At 45.6% G+C, this 19,480-nt stretch overlaps 1 protein-coding gene across 6 annotated transcripts in view; it reads left to right on the top strand.

Annotated features, from left to right (window-relative positions):
* The first annotated feature begins 3,403 nt into the window (after positions 1–3,403).
* Positions 3,404–19,480, top strand: part of MSI2 (musashi RNA binding protein 2) — a 471,444-nt gene continuing 455,367 nt past the window's right edge. For 2 of the 6 annotated variants that reach the window (XM_049861313.1, XM_049861312.1), the window contains exons 1-5: positions 3,404–3,500; positions 3,798–3,838; positions 4,151–4,232; positions 4,938–5,022; positions 8,970–9,011. In XM_049861313.1, the coding sequence (XP_049717270.1) occupies positions 3,439–3,500; positions 3,798–3,838; positions 4,151–4,232; positions 4,938–5,022; positions 8,970–9,011 (312 nt within the window). In that variant the 5' untranslated portion in view covers positions 3,404–3,438. The remainder of the gene's footprint in view (positions 3,501–3,797; positions 3,839–4,150; positions 4,233–4,937; positions 5,023–8,969; positions 9,012–19,480) is intronic. The other 4 variants (XM_049861314.1, XM_049861316.1, XM_049861317.1 and 1 more) reach the window with 2 other exon arrangements.

The raw sequence follows: 19,480 nt of genomic DNA, 5'->3' as shown, positions 1-19,480 counted from the left end.
GGAGGATCAATTTTAGAAGGAAAGAGATTGTGACTGGGTTTGGACATATTTGAGTTTGGGGTACCTATGGGAAGTTTTGGAGCAGTGGTAATTCAGGTAGAATTCTCACCCTCCATGTGGAAGACCTGCGTTAGATTCTTAGACAATGTATCCTAAACATATCTACTACCCATCTGTTACTGGAAGCTTGAGTGTTGCTAGGATGCTGCACAGTTTTCAGTAGTTTCCAGACCAAGACAGACTAGGAAGAAAGGCCTGGTGATCTGCTCCTGAAAATTAGCTAATGAAAATCCTGTGGATCACAACAGTCCAATCTGCAGTGGATCATGGGGATGGTATAGGACCAAGCAGCATTTCCTTCTGATGTCCATAGGGTTGCCATAAGACAGATGGCGATGAGTTGGGGGCCAACTCTACAGCTGCTAACAACAGCTTGGCAATCTAAGCAGAAAGGTTGACTAGGAAATTGACCATGAGCTCCTGGGGCTGTGTAATGAGGTCAGGGCTGGAGATTTTAATTTGTATGGCATCAGCATATAGGTGGTATTTAAACCCATCCTGGTGGTGCAGCAGTTAAAGCGCTCGGCTGCCAACTGAAAGGTCAGTGGTTTGAACCCAACAGCTGCTCTGAAGGAGAAAGATGTGGCAGTCTGCTTCCATAAAGATTTCAGCCTCAGAGACCTTATGGGGTAGTTCTACTCTGTCCTACAGGGTTGCTATGAGTTGCAATTGACTGGGTGGCAATGGGTTTGGTTTGGTTTTTGGTATTATAAATAATATAGCCCAAAGGGATAGCATGAAGGAATTTTTTGGAAAGATGAAAACTATTCTGCATCTTGATTATGGTGGTGGTTACACGACTCTACGCATTTGTCAAAACTCACAGAATTATAGAAGAGTAAATTGTACTGTATGTGAATTAAAAGGCATTAAGTAAGAAACAATGTAGTAATGGGAACTTAAGATCTAGTTTTCTCTCAACCATTGACTTTGTAACTCCTGCACTGGACCCCTCTCAGGGTTTTAATTCAGTTCTGTGTCAGCATTTGTATCTCCACAACATGGAAGAAGGGCACCTCCCTTCCCACTTGCTTCGTGAAGGACAGAACAGATATGCAGGCAGCAGAGTCAAAGGGCATTGGACTGAGGGCCAGAGCCCCACTTAGGTATTGACTGATGGGGGTGTGTGTAGCCCAGTGAACTTGGCTTCTCTGGGAACCTGATGTAAATAAAATGGGGTTGGCTCAGAAAAGGCACTCCGACTTCTGATGGCCTGTGACTCTATTGTAAAAATCCAAAACACAACCCAATTAACTCTGTTGTCTGTATTTTGTTGTTGAGAATAATCATAATAAACAATTAGCAAAATAGCAACTGGCTCTTCAACACAGGACCCCAGATGATTTGAGAAGCAGCTTGAAAGGCTGGGAAATGCTTGGATTTGTGGTTTAAGGCCTTCAGGTGTCTTCTAGAAATTAAACTAAGTAATGATTGATAGTAATCATGACCCATTTAGGTTTGCAATGAAAAGGGGGCTTTTTACAACATCTGTTCACTTTAACTCCTCCCCCCACCCCACCAACTGTGGCAGGGAGGAGTTATGTCCATCCAGGGGGCAGGGAGATTAAGGGTCTTGCCACCCAAGGCTAAGGCTGGTGTTGGGATTTTCCAAATACTCCTGTTTTCTAAGACCCACCATGATTTGCTACAGTTTTGGTGTTGAGCATATGCCATTGTTCCCTAATCCTATGAAAATTAATGGAAAAGTGGTAACTGGCAATCAATTCATGCTTAACATTAATCTGGGTATTTGATGAACCACAACTTTATGTTGCCCTCATGCCACGTTAACTCAGTTTACTGTAATAATTTAAAACAATAAGGATAATTGTATCCTTACTGTTTTAAGTATCCCATAAATTGAATCCAGAATTTGGCCACCCCGGAGTCCTCTGGGAAGCGTGCGAGGCCATTGGAGCAAAGAGGACACTGTCTTTTGGAGTTTTCAGTGCTGGAAGGAACGAAGCCAGCACTTCCTAAGCACCTACTGTGTGCTAGGACCTGTGGTACACCACAGTGCTCCTGAGGGAGGAGGTGCTCGGCTAGTCTGTCTGAAGCCATCTGTTACCCTACTCCTTCCTCTGGTCGTGGGGGGTCTTGTGCTCTTTCAATCTCATGCTTTTTATTATCTCGGTACAGAAAGTCTGAGTAACTGGAGAAATAAAACAACATATAACCAACGGGTTGGAGAGGGGTTTCCTGAAATAACCAAGCTTCTCAGCCATCCCAGAGACGCTCCCAAACTATTTCTCACTATGTACAAAAGTTTCCTTTGAAATCCATTCATTTAACCGTGACACCTATAAGCCTTTTTTATTATATTTTTTAAACGTCATATGATTAACGCGGAAACCTTTTCTTCGGCACTTTCTCACCACTGCAATCGCGTCAGTTTCTCAAAGTTCCAAAATAACCTTTCCCGGGCACGGATTCGTACCTCTGCCGGGGAAGGGCGGGGAACGGCGGCAGACGAGCCGGTATGGAAGGAGAGGCAGAGAGAACTTCCAGCGCGACAGGAAAATAAAACTTGTCGCTGGTGTCTGTGCGGGAGGGTCTCTGAAATCCTGAAAACCTCCGATCCTGGAGCGGGGGTGTCTAGGGGGCCGCCGAGGAGCAGTAGGGTTTGGGTTTGCTCCCGACGTCCTTGACCTAAATTTCTGCGCCGTGGCTGGAAACAGCGCGCAGAGCCGGGCGAGCTGCTGGTGCCATCCCCGAATCCCTGCCGCCGGGGCCGGCGAACTTGAATGGACAGGCCGAGTTAGAGGGGGTGGGGGCGTTCCCTCCCCCGGCCGGATAAAGAGCCGCCGCCAGCTACTCGGCCTCCCCCTCCCCCGATCTGCCCGCCCCCCGCGGCCCATGTGACCCAGGGAAGTCGGGGTGCGCGCCCCTAGACCCGCGCAGCGCCGGCCCAGAGGCGGGGCCCCTCTGGCCGCGGGGCTCGCGCGCCGCCCCGGGGGTTCGGCCGCGGGGGGCAGAGCGTGCGCGCGCGGGCAGGCGGGGGCCGCACCGGGGTGCGTGACGTCACCGGCATTGGTTACACGACGTTCTCGAACTCCGCCCCACGTGCGCCGGGAGGAGGGAGAGGAGGAGGAGGAGATGGGGGTGGGGAGGCGGAGGGGGAGGTGGGGATGGGCCGGGGGGGGCGGGGGCGGGGACGGGGGGTGTGCGAGGCGGCCTGGCGGAGCCGAGCCGAGCCCACGTGTGACGGCTCTCGCCGCTGCCCCGGCTCGGCTCGCGGAGAGCTTCGGGGAGCCCGGGCGGGGGGGCGGAGGAGGGGGAGGAGGGAGCGGAGACCTCGGGGCTCGGAGCCGGCCGCCGCTCCGCTCCGATCGCTGTGGGGCTCGGTCTTTGGGGGTGGGGGGGCGGGGGGGCTCAGATATGGAGGCAAATGGGAGCCAAGGCACCTCGGGCAGCGCCAACGACTCCCAGCACGACCCCGGGTAAGTTTCCAGCCGCTGCCCACCGCGCCGCCTCGGGCTGGCTCTCCTTGCAGCGGCGGGGACGGCGGTGCGCGGAGCCGGGCATCTCCCGCGCCCCCCCGGCCCTCCCGCGCGCCCCCCCATCCCCGTGGAAGTTACACACCTTTGGATGGCGTTTCGCCGTCACCTTCTCCCCCACCCCACCTCCCGGCTCGCGCTCGCTCGCTCCCCCCGCTTTCCTTTTAGCTTTTGTAAGTTACACGTCAAAATGGCCGATCTGACATCGGTGCTCACTTCTGTTATGTTTTCTCCCTCCAGTAAAATGTTTATCGGTGGACTGAGCTGGCAGACCTCACCAGGTAAGGCAGGGAGGGGGGGACGCCTGGGTCCCCCCCTTCTTGGCTTCTTTATTGCTCTTTGTTATCCCGGTGTAGGAGCCCCCCCCCCGCCGCTGGCTCCCCACTTCTCCTGTGCAAGGTTATTTTTTTAAATAGCAAATCCTTTCCGAGCCCTCTATGCGACCTCTGTTGCCAAATTTCCCCCGCGTGTGCAAGAAATGCAAATGCGAAACAGAATAACAACAGAAAACTACTTTTGGTTTTTGTCCTTGATCAAATTTGCATTGGTTTTTTTTCCCCACACCTTCTCCCCCCCCCCTTCTCTCTCTACAGATAGCCTTAGAGACTATTTTAGCAAATTTGGAGAAATTAGAGAATGTATGGTCATGAGAGACCCCACTACGAAACGCTCCAGGTAAGCCATTCCCTTCTGGATTTTGCCCTTATTTTAGAACAAAGTTTAAGTTTTATTTTTGGAGGTGTCTTCGAAGTAGCCGAGCGGATTTAGAATGGGACTCAGTGTGTTGGATGGCTTCGAATGCCGCTCTATCCCACTCCCGTAACGCTAAAGGTTATTGTTAATTGGGGCTGAACTCTCGATACATAGATGCCCATGTCTCCGCTTTAAATCATCTTTCCTTCGCTGCTTTTTCTCCTGTTTAAAATGGTATTTAGCGTCACTCACTCTTCCGCGGAGTTTCTGTTTTAATGTATGCTTCCCCTGTACCCCCAGTTCCCCATACTCTTAAGCCCCCTCTTAGAAAGGTGGGTGAAGCTCATCTTCTAAGTGCTGGGCTTACTTCGGAATAAAACAAAGCGTTAAGAAAGGGAAGGAGAGGAGGGGGAGAGGAAACTGAGGTGGCGAAAGAGTGGAGACACCAGCATTTTCCAAGTTACCTCCACCCGCCTCCCCCGTTCTACTTCCCCCATTAACCTTGATATTTTCTCTGGCGAGGTGGAGGGTTGCAGGCAGGAGGGGAATTGGGGGGCGGTCGTGGGTAGTGGGGGGGTGCATGGGGGGCAACTTTTGCTCCTCATTTTGCCTTAGGTCTCACTCCTTGTTGCTTTTAACGTTGTCACATTTTCTTGTTTGTTTTTCTCCCCCTTTGTCTCATTTCAGAGGCTTCGGTTTCGTCACGTTTGCAGACCCAGCAAGTGTAGATAAAGTATTAGGTCAGCCCCACCATGAGTTAGATTCCAAGACGGTATGTTGCTTGTGGTTGTTGTTGTTGTTCGCCCCTTTTCAAGAACGATCTGGGCATTGACAGCCTCATTTAAAGGGACAGCGCCTTCTTTTGCTTTTATGTTGGGAACTGGGTACTTGTAGGCAGAGCTTGCGAGTTGGCTAAAAAGTTTGCTGTGATGGCTGAGTTTGGGGTGTTCTTTCTAGAGCCTGCCCCACTGCAGCTTGCAGTGCTGCCAAGTGGAGGCTTTGGGGGCGGGGGTATGGACGGCTTGAGGAGGGGCTATCTTCCCAGCCAAGGACCATGCCGAGAAACTCCACCGGAGAGCAAATGCAACTTTTCTTTGTCAGTCGAGCACAGCACAGGATAGCAACTGTGGCTGTGAGAACTGACTTTTGGAAGGCACAGCCTGATTCATGGTTGGGGACAGGAGGGGAAGGGAAGGAGAGGAGGGGGTGCTAATCACTGGTCTTGGCAACAGGTTCCCCTTGGGGCATTTTCATTTGGAGTGAGGTTTAAGAAGGGAAAGAGATCCCTCCCAGAGCCAAACTGGGCATTCAGTGGGTGACTCCAGATGGTGTGAAATCTAAGGCTGATAAGGCCTTGGGTTTCAAAGTGATTTTCCCACCTTTTTTCTTTCTCAGATTTTTAAATTTAAGTGTGGGTACTTTATAGAATTTGAAGGTTTCTAAATCTGGAGTAGAGAAAGGGAAAGTCTCTAGAAGAAGAAGGGGAGAGTGTCGGTATATTACAGTTTATTAGTTGAGGATGAATTTAATGGGTGGGGGGTGAGAAGAGGAGTTGTAAGGTTTTATTTAGCTCTGTGTTGGCTTTGTGACTCTCCTCCTTTCATTTTATGCTTGTTAGAATTTCCCTGCAATTTTTTTATACATCTGCCCAAAGCAGGGACTCTGAGGTGACATTGAGATGTGATGCTGGGCTGCGTGGGGCTTAATTTGTCTGTGGTGGGGTAGTGGGACCAGGCAGGAGTCAGGTTCTAGTTCCAGTTGCTCATTCCTAACTTGCTCTGTGACCTTGGGCAAGTTGCTCCCTGCCTCTGGGCCTCAGATACCTTTTCTGTAAAAATAAAGGACTGAGGTGATCTTCCAAGCTCCTTTCAGCTCTAATATTGAATGAAAGAAAAGAAAAAAACAAAAACTCTGGCAACCTTTGGTGCACTTGAATTGGTTTTGCAAATTTAACCTCTTTTCTATGATCAAGGAGGTCAGGTGTCCCCCCCTCCAAAAAAAAAAGATCCCAAGGGGAAAAAAACCGCATACACTTTCTTAGTTGCTTTATTAATTGTGCTGGACTTGTCCTAGCTTGCAGCCCAGCCTTTTTGTACTTTTAGATAATTTAATTTCAGGGATAATCATTTGTAGGGTGCTAATGGATGTCTGAAGAATTTTTTTCTCTGTGACTTCTTGGCTAGACATTTTTAAAAACTAGTAAAACTAAAGAGGAAAAACATTTTGAGGCAATTTCAGGAATTTATTGTGCACCCACCCCCATGGGAGAAACAGTATTTGATTTCTGTGGTGGCTGGTGGGTCATGTCCCCCAGCGTCAGATGCAAAGACTGCACCCCCCTCCCCAATTGTTTGTAGACATGTTTTGGTGGTTATTATTTAGTATAACCTAGCTTTTGACTTTGTTTCAACGTTCAGTGCAGGAGGCAGAAGCTGTTGGTTTATTGACATGGAAACGAGGATCTTGTTTACCGTTACCTTAAAAGCTTTGTTTAGGTAACGGCCATTCACATCCAAAATAGTACCCTAGTCTTTTCCTAGAGGACTTGTAGATACAGTAAGTAGAGCTGTACCTAACTAACTAATGTTTTAATTTTTGGTAGTCTTTTTTGTTTGTTTGTTTTTAAATAGTTGACAGGGATGTGCAAAAGGTTGGGATTTGCCATACTTCCCTTGACCCTTCGTCTCCCTTAGAGATCTCGGGATATTAACTTTGCACTCCAGAGAACACCAATTCTGGTATAATGCCTGTACGCTGCAACAAGCAGTACAGGAGTTCTGAACTGGCTTTTAATTTTGTAATTTTAGATCATTTTTAGTGCCTGGCTCGCTTCATGGTCTCCTAGCCCATCAGCTCCTGGCCTCTCCTTCTACAGGTTATGTTATTCACCTTTTACCCCACAAACAAGGTGACTTTGATGGTTGCAATTGTGTGCTGCTCAGCTAAAAAAAAAAAAAATACTTTGGGAGGTGTTTATAAAAAGACATACCTGTCTCACGTTTGGTCAACAGAATGGAAAATCCACACCTCTTGTATTTCTCTTGTAGACAAGCTCTAGTCAGTGCTGAACACACCTGTAGATGCAATAATGTTAATATTTATGGAAGGGTAGTTTCCTAGATCCAAGATTTTTTTAATCTATTTTAGTTTTTTAAAAAGTAATCTCTCATTTCTCAGGTGATGCTTAAAAGTAGGAAACATGCTGCAGACTTTTATTAAGTCTTTAAGCCGTCTTCTTAAAGCGGTAAATCCTTGTATGTCCTACTGGATGGAAGTCCGGGAACAAATAAAACTGTCTGTGGTGTGTCCCCCCCTCCAACCAACCCTGTGCTTTTCCCCAAAGCATCACTCCCTCCCCGCCTTGGCAGAACTGAAAACAAGGTTCAGATTTACATTTTAAAAGGGGAAAATTTTAATATGAAAGCCAGAGCCTATAAATAAATAACTTGTAGCAATATTCATGCCATTCCCTCAGTTGAGTTTTACCCAGAGATTTGTGACATTTAGAAATCTAATGAAAACCAGCAATGTTATCCATTCAATAACTGTTTTTGCCCTCACACCGGCCTGTTAGATTCAAATGCTTTTGTGGGGATTTTTTTCTTTCTTTTTTTTTTTTGAGTTTTAAAGCCAGCCTCTGATTGAGAATCATGTGCTCTGCCAGTGTCTGATCTGGGAGTATAGGAGATTTTTCCATTCGGATCACAGTGGGTTGGGGGAAGTACCCTAATTATTACACTAGATTCTTCTTTTTTTTCAGAAAAGAGTTTTTTTTTTTTTTTTAATCTTTTCCCCGTGATAGTGTTTCTTTCCTAATTTGGGTTTAGGTTGTTCATAGATCCCTTCCCACCTCAACGTGGTTTTTAAATCCAGATAGATTTAGCTCCCGTGCTTCCTTTTATTATATTATTTTTCAAGAACCAAGTCAGGCTGTGTTCTTTTGGTGGCACAATGGTTAAGAGGTCAGCTGCTAACTAAAAGGTCGGCGGTTCGAATCCACCAGCCACTCTTTTGGAAACCCTACGGGGCAGTTCTACTCTGTCTTATAGGATCATGACGAGTTGGAATCAACTCAGTGGCAATGGTTTTTGTGTGTGTGTGTTCTTTTGGGTATAACTCCAGAACCATTTCTCTTTTTGATTAATCCTAGGCAACTTGACTTTTGCTAAAATGAGTGAATTAGTTCTAGCAGACACCTATCCAGTGTGTTGGATGTCTTTGGGGAATTTTTAGATGTTATTGTTTTTTAAATGTTTTTAGGATCCCCCACCCTCCTGTGTTGTGTTTAGTTATGAAGAAGAAATACCATACAGTTACCTATTGCTGGAAGATACTTAACGCTTAATTTGCAGGCTATGATTGTTTTTCAATTATGATGATGGTCCCATCTTTTCTCCCAGCCATGCATCACAATTAGGTGCAGGTACCACTGGAAGAGAAGCCCTTGCCTAAGTAAGAACACATGAGATCTCGTTTATTCAGAGCATTGCACATTGAAATACACGGTAGGACATTTCAGAAACGCTAGCTCTGTTTGTTACATTTCGGGAGGGACAGTTAAAGTTCAGCTCAAAGTATAAGGAACTTCTGAATTGCCGGAGAAGTTGCAAAAACAGCTGGATTATAAGCCTGAGAAATGAGTGATTAATAATTAGGTGGTTCATCATGATTTCTTTCTTAAAATATTGCATTGACTACTGTTTTTCCACTTTCCCCCAGATTGACCCCAAAGTTGCATTTCCTCGCCGAGCACAACCCAAGGTAAGTAGGAGAGGCAACAATAGGATTTTAGCACTCAGAGATGGTTGCCAAGGATTTCAAGTTTCAAACAGGGGCTTGGCAGTGAACCGTTTAAACCTGGTGCACGCTGTTCCTTCAGGATATCAGCATGTGGCTGTGGAAGTCCAGGCGACCGGCTTTCTGAGATAACTGTGTGTCTCCGAGTTAGCTATCCCGAGGTGGGTTCTGGGCATCGACTGGGGGCTGGGACACGTCTCTTCCTTAGTGGGAGGACATAGCTCTGTTGGTGTGATATTTATGCAAGCGCTTATATTTCTTTTCTGAGCATTGCCGAGATCGTATTAGGAAAAGTTGAATATTTTCTTTGTGACTTTTTTTGGAGGGTACTCTTTTGAGGCCTTACAACTTGGAGTTTATGGACAGGAGTTAAGTTTAAGTAAGCAACTTGTCCTTTCTTGGAAAAAACAACATTGTAGGCCTGTAAACCCCTAAATCTGAGAGAGGATACAGTGGCTGTCTTGGTTTCAGGTTGGTTGGATAAATCTGGGCACACTTGAAACCAACTGTGCTTATTTGTACAAGTGCTGATTCCTGGGTGGATAAGTTTTTGAAAATGTTGTAACCTTGCAGGAGTGGTACTACAAGACTTGCTTAAAGCGTTAAGATAGGTCTTCACTTTTTTAGAAGTGTGTAACTAACACAGTTTTCTCTGAGCTTGCCTGATGTCGATGTAAGAACACAGCCACACCTAGCCTAAGGTTAAATGTAAAGGGCTATGGTTTATGTGTTAAATTTACATTTTTTAAATTATACTTTCTTTTTCCCTATATAACATTTAGGAGCCCTGGTGGAACAGTGGTTAAGAGCTTGGCTGCTAACCAAAAGGTCAGCAGTTCAAATCCATCAGCTGCTCCTTGGAAACCCTCTACTCTGTCCTATAGGGTCACTATGAGTCGGAATCTACTTGATGGCAATGAGTTTGTTTTTTTTTTAATGTAACATTGAAGAGACACTTTTTCTGCATCTTGTGGTATTGGCCCTATTTTAGTGAAACGGGAAAAGTTGAAACTTCTGACTGGGTCATAAAGGAAAAAGGCTTGTGGCTTTAAGAAATTGTTTCTTTAAGCACAGTCTCTCAGAAGTGGAACCTGTCAGTAGCATAAAAGGAGGACTGGTTTTGTACATTAATAAAGAAAAAGTTGGCTGTTGTGGATAATATTTTGAGAATTTCAGGTCTGTAGCCTGCCATGTCTAGTACGTGTATTTGGTACTAGTACTATCCCGATTTTATAGATGAGTAGACTGAGGCACAAATGGGCTGAGAAGTCGTCTGCAGCCTGGCTCTAGAACTGGATCCTTTCCTGGTGTGCTATCCTGTGGGAGTATCACTCTGTTATGGAAGAGGAGACGGGCTCAGAGACATCAGCAGAGGTCTGTCTCCAGTCCCTTCCTTCCTTCATTCCTTTCTCCCTGCCAAAGAAATACAAATCTCCAAGTAAATGTAGTGAGCTATTTTAAGGCATTTTTCTAATGTTTAAAGGAAATAATAGGAATTAATGAACCAAAGAAGTTAAGATTATTTCTGCATTTAGCATAAACTTCGGGACTGTCTTGACTGTTTAAATGTTGCTTTCCAAACTGTGTGTGATCCTTCACATAGCAGAAGGCTTCTGAGAACCAGCAGTATTTGCCAGATTTGGTGGAATTGCTCTTTCTTCTATAAGTATGAATCTTTAAATTTCCAGGTTGGTCATTTGATCTCCCACAACTAGGGTCAGATTACCCTAAAGGGAAATTGGAAGAATCCCTGATTTGGTCAAACCATGGATGACTCCTTTTTCTTTTCCCCCTTGCTATTCCTTAGCAACCCCCCACCCCCATTTTAAAGCAGGAAAACAATATTTCACTTTAATACCCTGTGGCATTTGGTTTTTCAGTGATGCATTCAACTTGAAAATGGGACAGAATGTTTCTCAAACTTCTCAAAATGTGTCCCCCCACCTGCCCTGTAGCCGTGAGTCTGGTTTGTCTATAGGTGCATTGTCTGACTCTTGATTGTGAGTTACGTTAAACCAGTCAGGGAAGGGCATCTTTCCCTGAAGTTCTAGGGATTTAATAACACTATCTTATTTTTAATGACACTTCACTTTACAAAGGAGTTTTCCATCCATTGTCTTCATCTGAATCCTTGCTTTGCTGCATCTGATTGCCTTTTCTGAGCAGATTTACTTCTCTCAGTCTCAGTTTCCTCATCTGCAAAATGGGGATGATGATAGTAGCTCCTTCTGGGGATTATTGTGAAGAATAAGAGATCCTGGTACCTGGTGAGGACCTCGTAACTCTTCTTCCTCAATATTATTATTGTTGGTTTAATCATCATTGTTATTGTTGTTAGCAAATCTGACAGCCTAAGTTTAGATCCAGCTTCACCTGTGTGAATATGAACAAACTGTTTAATGTCCCAGAACTTTGGTTCCCATCTCTTAGCATTTTTCTGTGGATTAAATAGATTAACAAAGATAATAATATGCTTAATAAATACCATATGAGTGTTCCCCGGCATTTTTAGTGGTATTTTTGTTAGGTTCTTACGCCAGTCCTGTGAGAGGTCAAGGAGTAATGAATGAAACTAAATGAATTTATGTGCCAGGCATGGTTTGAAGGGCTTTATTTGTGTTAGGTACTACTACTATCCCCATTTTATAGATGAGAAAACTGAGATGCAAATAGGTTGGGAAGTGGTCCATGACACCCCTCCACCTGGCTCTGGAACTGGACCTTTTACAGGCATACTATCCTGTGGGGGTGTCACTCTGTTGTGGAGAGGACATAGACTCAGAAAGGTCAGCAGGCTGTGAGGAACAGAACCACAGCCAGACTCTCAGGACTGTTAAGTTCCATGTTATTTGGGCTGGTGATTCACCCTCCTCCTATGATATCATCCCATTGTGTGAGACTGTCTTGTAGTATCTCTCCATCTGACCCCTCAGGGCATCCTTTCAGATAGTTCTGGGGTTACTCAACCCCAGTGAGGCAACCTGGTAATTGATGAGGTGTGTGGTGGTTGGGAGTTGGGCAGGGTGGAGAGGAAGTGCCCTCTCTGTCTATGGTTATTCTCCAGGAGGTTTTTAGCCTGGCCCCGGGATTTCAGACTGAAGTTAGTGTTGGGGGTCAAAAACAGGCTGGCAGGAGTGTAGACTTTTCAGTCAAGCCCTTTTTTTTTTTTACTATTCTGTCCGTCCAAGAAAACTTGCCTGTGTACGTGTTAGGATCCCAGTGGCAGGGGGAACCGTGCCTGTCCTCAAGGACTTGGTGAGGAGCCTGTAGATGATATGTCAGCGTGCATTTCAGCTGAAATTCATTTCTCCGCTTTCTTGGCTGTCCCTCCTTGCTAACACTTGCCAGAGAAATATTCCGTGGAGGTGTTAAAACAAGAGGAGTGGACAGAAACTGTAAATACGAAAGAAAATCTGCAGTGGTGAAGAACAGATTTCATATTGGTTCTGTCATAATATTCCTTAATGGATCATATAAATAAAAATCTGTTTTGACCAGAATTTTAATGAGCGACCGAGGGAAGGGTTTTGAATCCTGAAGTTCATTTATCCGCCTTTGCAATGTAAATGCTCACATCTCAAGTGTAGTACAGTGGGGTTTTATTAACTAGTTGAGGAGTGACTCTTTGGAGGCTAAACGATAAAACAACCCATTGCCCTCGAGTCGATTCCAACTCATAGCGACCCTGTAGGAAAGAGTAGAACTGCCCCGTAGGGTTTTAGTACTGCCCCGTAGGGTTTCTGAGGAGTGGCTGGTGAATTCGAACTGCTGACCTTTTGGTTAGCAGCCAAACGCTTAACTATTGTACCACCAGGGGTGGCTACTTTTGGAGACTAGTGGGCATTCACTAGTGAAGTACATTTTGATCAGGAGACTAGGTCCATTTCGTATCTTTCTATTTCTCCTGATGATTATTTCATTCTGTGAAAGATGTAAAAGTTTCCGCCCCTGTCTTTTTAAAAATTAAAATGGCTGTGCTACTCTAAAAAAGATGACTTAATTTGAAGCCATTGGAGAGGGGAAGATGATAGAGGTCAATCATGTCATGTCATTTCTTTGGTCCCTTTGGGCAGAAACAGCTGCTTGGAAGGGTTTTGCTCAAGCTTGTGGGTCTTTTTCTTGAGTGGAGAAGCTGAGAGACTCCCTAGTGCCACGCGGCAAGAGCGAAGTCTGGATGTAACTCAACATGTCTTTCCTAATTATCCGTATGTATTATACAGACTTGCCCACTTCCCCAAGTTTCCGTTTTCCTCTGCAAGCCTTAGAGACCAGACCAAGGGAGATTTCATTCCTTTAACCTAACTCCAGCTACCTTCAGCTGAAGCTGGGTAGTCATGGGCAAGTCACCTAAGCCCTTTCAAACCCCAGTTTCCTCTTCTATAAAATGGGTATGATAATAGTACCCACCTCATGGAGTTGTTTTGAAGCTGAATGCAAAATTCTTTGCCAAGAGCCTGGCACAAGGTAAAAGACAAACAGACAAATAGAAAACCACTTGAGACCAGTTGCCAATAAGTTGATTCTGACTCATGGAGACCTGATGTGTACAGAGTAGAACTGCTTCATGGAATTTTCATGGCTATAACTTTCAGAAGCAGATCACCAGGCCTTTCTTCCAAGGCACTTTTGGGTGGGTTTGAACCGCCAACCTTTGGGTTAGTAGCTGAGTGCTTAACTGTTTGCACCACCCAGGGACAGCCTCTAGCAAATGTCTGCTGCTATTTTTTTTTTTAATAATAATATTTTCTTGTGTCGGTGAAGGTTTACACAGCAGTTTAGGTTCCCATTCAACAGTTTCTATACAAGTTGTTCAGTGACATTGGTTACATTCTTCACAATACGTGATCATTCTCATTGTTTCCATTCTGGTTGTTCTGTTTGCATTAATCTAGTTTCCCTGCCCCCTTACATTCTCATCTTTGTTTTAAAGTAACTGTTGAACATTTGGTCTCATATAGGTGATTTTCTAAAGGAGCACAGCATGCTGGTATTATTTTTATAGAATAAAGACCTAAGAAAAATCTGGATTAGAAGGTAAACTCCTTGATGGCAGGGAGCTGCTGCTGATAGGCGTTTCATAACTTCAAATTAAGGAATTAAATCCAGTCTGCTCTTTCACCTCTGAGACAGCTGGATCCAATGAAGTCTTGTCGGATTGCCCCAGGCCACACAATTAAGTTGTGGCCGGTTTGAGCGAGAAGCCAGGTTTTCTTGTTCCCAACTTGCTCTCTGTGACATGGCTCCAAGGCCCTGGAAGGTTCTCTGCTAAGCATGCCTCCTGGAGGGAGGGTGCAGTGGCAGCTTGAGCTTTTTACACGAGTACCTCCTGTTCTGGGGGAGTGGTTTCTTGGCAGCTTCTCAAGGGCGAGGGGTGAGCTTTCGGCATCTGGCCTTGCCTTGCCGCCGTGGGTCCAGTCACTCGAGTGTCCTGCCATCTTGGACGATCTGCAGCTGTCATCTCGGCAGCCACGGCTAACAAACCTGCCGGTGGGTTTCTCGTTCTCACAAGGATGTGGTGGTGTGTCTGCAGCCCCTTTCAGCAGCAGCAAGGAACTTGGAGGATTAGCGGCTTAGCTTCTTTCTTGTTGGTGAGTGCCACTCCTCCTGCTCTTGGAGTCAGCAGCAGGTGTCCGCTCATGGGGGAGGGGCCCCTCGTCCTACAAATGTCCTTTTGTGGATTTAGCCTTTCCTCACATGTTTCCATTTCAGTGAGAGGGCAGCCTACTAAGATGCTGTGCTCCCGTGTTCTATGTTGAGTATTTTGTAGGAGGAGGAAGACACACTCCGAGGAGCCAGCTGCCCACCTTGGTTGCCCCGAGGCAGCATCCATTCTTGGTGTCCTATTTCGTGTTTTTAGACCCGAGCCTTCTCCGGCCGAAAGCCCCCAGAACACACAAAGGAGATGTAGTTTATCATCTCTCTCCTCTCATCTGATCTGGTGTGTTCCTTCAACGAACAAAAAAGAACCAAACCTGTTGCTGTCGAGGTGATTCCGACTTATAGTGTAGAACTGCTCCATAGGGCTTTCTTGACTGTAATCTTTACAGAAGCAGATCCCCAGGCCTTTCTTCTGTGGCGCCGCTGGGTGGGTTCAAACTGCCCACCTTCAGGTTAGCAGCCGATCGCAGACTGCTCGGGCTACTCAGTGACCTTGTTCATTCAACAAGAGTTCGTTTAATAGATACTATTTGCTGGCTGTGTGTGCATACCCTCTTTTGCGGGGAGGGATTCAGGAAACCCTCTGTGACTTCTTGATGCCTGCTGAACAAAGTCTGAACTTCTTATCCTGGTAGTTAAAAGTCCTTCAAGAACTGTATTTGGGCAGGGGGAGGGGGGAGGGTATTTTTCTAGCTTATCTCCTACTCTGCTACCTTTTGTTGCCTTAAAGCTGAGCTTTCGCCCTTCCCTGAACCGCCTGCCATCCCCAGCTCTGTACTGTCCTTCTCTTCTCTGCTATTCAACTCAGACCCCTCTGCCAAAGACCAGCTTAACCAGTACCTTTTCCATGAAGCTGTCCTTGCTCCCTCTTGAAAATACTGCTACTTTCTCTGAATTTCCACAGGATTTTGCCTTCTCTCTGATTATGGCTCAATAATAATACTAGCAAAAATTCACTGGGCAAATAGATCTGTTAGGCATTGTGCAAAGCACTCACTCATTAACTCGCTAAATGTTATTGAGCAAGAGTACCTACTGCATGCCGGGCACTGTGTGAGGCTCTGGGGATAGTGTAGAGGGTAAGATAAAGTCCCTGCCCTCAGGGAGCTTTCACTCTAGGGGCCCAAATAAGCAGTGAGCAAATAGCCAAATAGGTAACATGCTATCAGGTATGAAAACCAAAGCAGGGTAAGAATGATGATTGAGGTGAGGATGGACCATATTTTTTAATACCTCCAGCTGCTGCTTATAGTAGTTCAGTAATTACTTACTGAGTTTCTTCTCAGTACTGGAGACTCTGTTAGGCACTTAATTCTGAGGTTTGTGGTTATTTAGCTTCATGCCTTATTGCCCCCACCGGATGATAAACTCAGAGGGCACAAGCATATAATTCTAATTAAAAAAAAGCAAAACCCATAGCTCTTAATCCTGCACTTTTATATGTTCTACAACTCTATGATTATTTTTAGATAGACAAAATGGAAAATGACAAGGAGACAGAGGCCTTGTCTTCAGGGATCTGACCTCCAGGTTGAAAGGACGGGGGCCAGCTGTGACACGGGAGAGGATGGGATAAGCACACTAAGAGAGGTAGAGACGGCATTTACAGGAAGGAAGAACTAAGAGCCTGTTGGAGGAGGTGGTCTTTGCCACAGTTCCTGAAGAACAGGTAGGAAGGAGGCAGCAGTGCGGCGTGAGACTAGGAAGGGCAGGCTGTGCAGCAGAAGCAAGGGGGGTGTGCTGGAGAGTGGTCTGGGATGAGGCCTGGAAGGTGGCGGGGGAGGGGGGCGGGTTGTTGGAAGGCCTTGAATGTCAGGCAAAGCAAATGCGCTCGTGCTTCATGCGTGCTGGGGAAGCTGTTGGGTGTGTGTGCAGAATCATGGGCGACCCTTTGCTCCATAAGGATGTGTTCTCTTTAGGACCAGTGTAGATGCTGGGGTCACTGATAGAACTGGGGCTGATGCGGTTTCATGGAGAACTTCCATACTGGACCTGTGGTTTACACTTAATTTATATTGTGTTCTCCCTGGCTATAGACCTTTCTTTTGGAGCGATGTTCTTGTTGCCAGGTAGCACCCCTGATTTTTCGGGGTATGGTAGCTTAAAAGGAGTGCTGTCATCCTCTTATCTCCACCTTCTACTTTCCCCTCTTCTTCCTTAACAAGAAATCACGATGTAGGTAAAATTTCAAAGCTTCGCACCTTGTCCTTGTCTAAGCCTTGATCTTGACCTCACCATGCGTTGTTGTTGTTGTTAGGTGCTGTTGAGCTGGTTCTGACTCAGTAGTGATGCTGTGTACAACAGGATGAAACACTGCCTAGTCCTGGGCCATTCTCACAGTCATTGCTGTGTTTGAGCCCATTGTTGCAGCCACTGTGTTAATCATCTTGTTGAGGGTCTTCCTCATTTTTGCTGACCCTCTACTTTACTAAGCATGATGTCGTTCTCCAGGGACTAGTCTGTTCTGATAACATGTTCAAAGTATGTGAGATGAAGTCTTGTCATCCTGGCTTCTAAGGAGCGTTCTGGTTGTACTTCTTGCAAGATGAATTTGTTCGTTCTTTTGGCAATTCACGATATATTCTGTATTCTTCATCAGTACCATGATTCAGAGGCATCAATTCTTCTTCAGTGTTCCTTATTCATCCTCCAGCTTACATGTGCATATGAAGTGATGGAAAGTACCGTGGCTTGGGTCAGGCACACCTTAGTCCTCAGAGTGACATCTTTGGTTTTTAACACTTTAAAGAGGTCTTCCTTGCAACAGATTTGCTCAATGCAATATGTTGTTTGATTCGTCTTGATCTGGAAATCACAAATTGCTTGTATGACGTCAGAGAGTGGCCTGATCTCTGACTTCATGGATTGCGTGTGCTTGGGGTTGCTTTTGGCTGAGTGGCTGCCTGGTGTGAGGAACACATTTTGGACTCATGACCTCTCCTTCCCATGTGGCTTGAGCAGTGAGCAAGTGTGCTCTTGGGGCTGAGCACCCCATGGTATGCTGAAGCAGCAGTTTGAGATGGTTGGTACAGCCTGGGATAGTTACCTTCTGGGCCTCCCCTCTTGGGAGGGGAGATAGCACCAAGCTCCCAACTATCTGGGTTATTCTCAGGGTGAGTGCCTGTATATTCTACTTCTTTATTTTAGTTCCAAGATTTTGAATAATCAAAAAGAAAAACCCTCACTCAAAATAATGGCTGTCGCTTCTTACAGGTTAGTATGTTACAGGCAGGGTACTAAGCCTCTATATACTTTATCTCCTTTATTTAATCCTTACAACAATCCTTTCCAGTAGTTGGTATTATCTCCATTTGACAGATAAATGAACTGAGGCTCAGAGAGGGTAAGCGACATTCTTAGGGCCACAGAACTAGTAAAGGTCAGGGCTGGCCTTTGTGCCAAAGTCTGTCTGAACCCCAAGGCTTTGCTCCCTTAACTACTAAGTCCCCGCTGCATCTACCATGAGTGGGTAGATCTTAGGCTCTTTTGCTTTGCCTGGCCTCTAAAATGTTCAGGCTAAAGAAAAGGATTTGCTGTAGTCTGGCCAGGAAGTTTCAAGTTCTCTTTGACTATTTTCTGAGAGGCTGTTTAGCATAGTTAAGTGCCACTTGCCAGCTATGGAATTTTGGACACTTCATATAGCAGTTTTGAGCCTCCATTTCTTCATCTGTAAAATGGGGATATTGTAGAAGTCTTACGGGGACTAAATGAGTTAATGTGTCTGCAGTGCCTAGAGCCATACATGTACGTAGTGGGTGCAATGTAAGCATTTACTTATCTGTTACTGTCCCCAAGGATGGCACTCCTCAGATAACAAGATGACCTTATCTAGCAGCTTGTGGTTGATTGACACTGTTGCCCCGTTCTAGGGATGGTAGATGGAGCAGCAAATTGAGATGTGGAAAATTCTGTGTCACTGGCTTGGCCTGCTTTTAGGGTCCTGGCTCTCGAGGGGGAGATAGCATGCACCCTTTATCTTGAGGATGCTTGGTGGGCATTAGAAATTTATTTCTTTTTTCTGTATCTGATGTCTGTATTTTTGCTTCCTCTAAGAGTGAAGTCCTGGGGAGCAGCTCGGGAACAGCTAAGACCCTGCTGAGTGAGAGGTCTCCAGTGAGCCTTCTTTTTCCCTGTCCTGGTCTTTATCTGCCTGGGGGTAGTTCCGCCAGTGACTGATCTGAAACCATCACATTCATTTATTTGTCACTGGCTGTGACAGGCAAGTTAATGCTAATGGATTCTTTTTTTAGCCTGTTGTCTGGGACGAGTTTCTCCCAAATGTCCTGAAATCTCAGGCATTAGGGGAATGTGTAACTTTTATGGCAGGGGAGGCTTTAAAAGATAAATGGGGTTTTGTGTGCAGGGGCCTTACATTTAGTTCGGGGGCAGCCAAGGAGGGGATGTTGGCAAGCACAGAATCGTCTTTTTAAGAAATCCATTCAGAGCTCTAAATTGCTGTTTCTGCTTCAATTATGTGACAATTTCAAGGGTTTAGAAAAATCTAATAAAATGGTCTTGATGATGCAGGTTGGGGAGAGAGCACCTCAGAAGATCCAGGAGAATAAATTCCTTGAGGGTCAAGAGATTCTCTTTCCTGCCACCTCTGGCCTCCTTTTGTCTGGGTTTTTACATTTTTATTGTTTTGAAGGGCAGAAAGCGGTGTAGGAATGTATTCAGGGCTTCATTTATATCCTCCTCTGAAATGAATTACTCGATTTGGGCAATTGCAAATAGACAGGCCACCGCAGTCCACTAGCTTTTTTTTTTTTTTAAGC

The sequence above is a fragment of the Elephas maximus genome, chromosome 19, assembly GCF_024166365.1.
Source record: "Elephas maximus indicus isolate mEleMax1 chromosome 19, mEleMax1 primary haplotype, whole genome shotgun sequence".
In the NCBI taxonomy this organism is placed as follows: domain Eukaryota; kingdom Metazoa; phylum Chordata; class Mammalia; order Proboscidea; family Elephantidae; genus Elephas; species Elephas maximus.
This window is presented reverse-complemented; position numbering and strand designations above follow the sequence as displayed.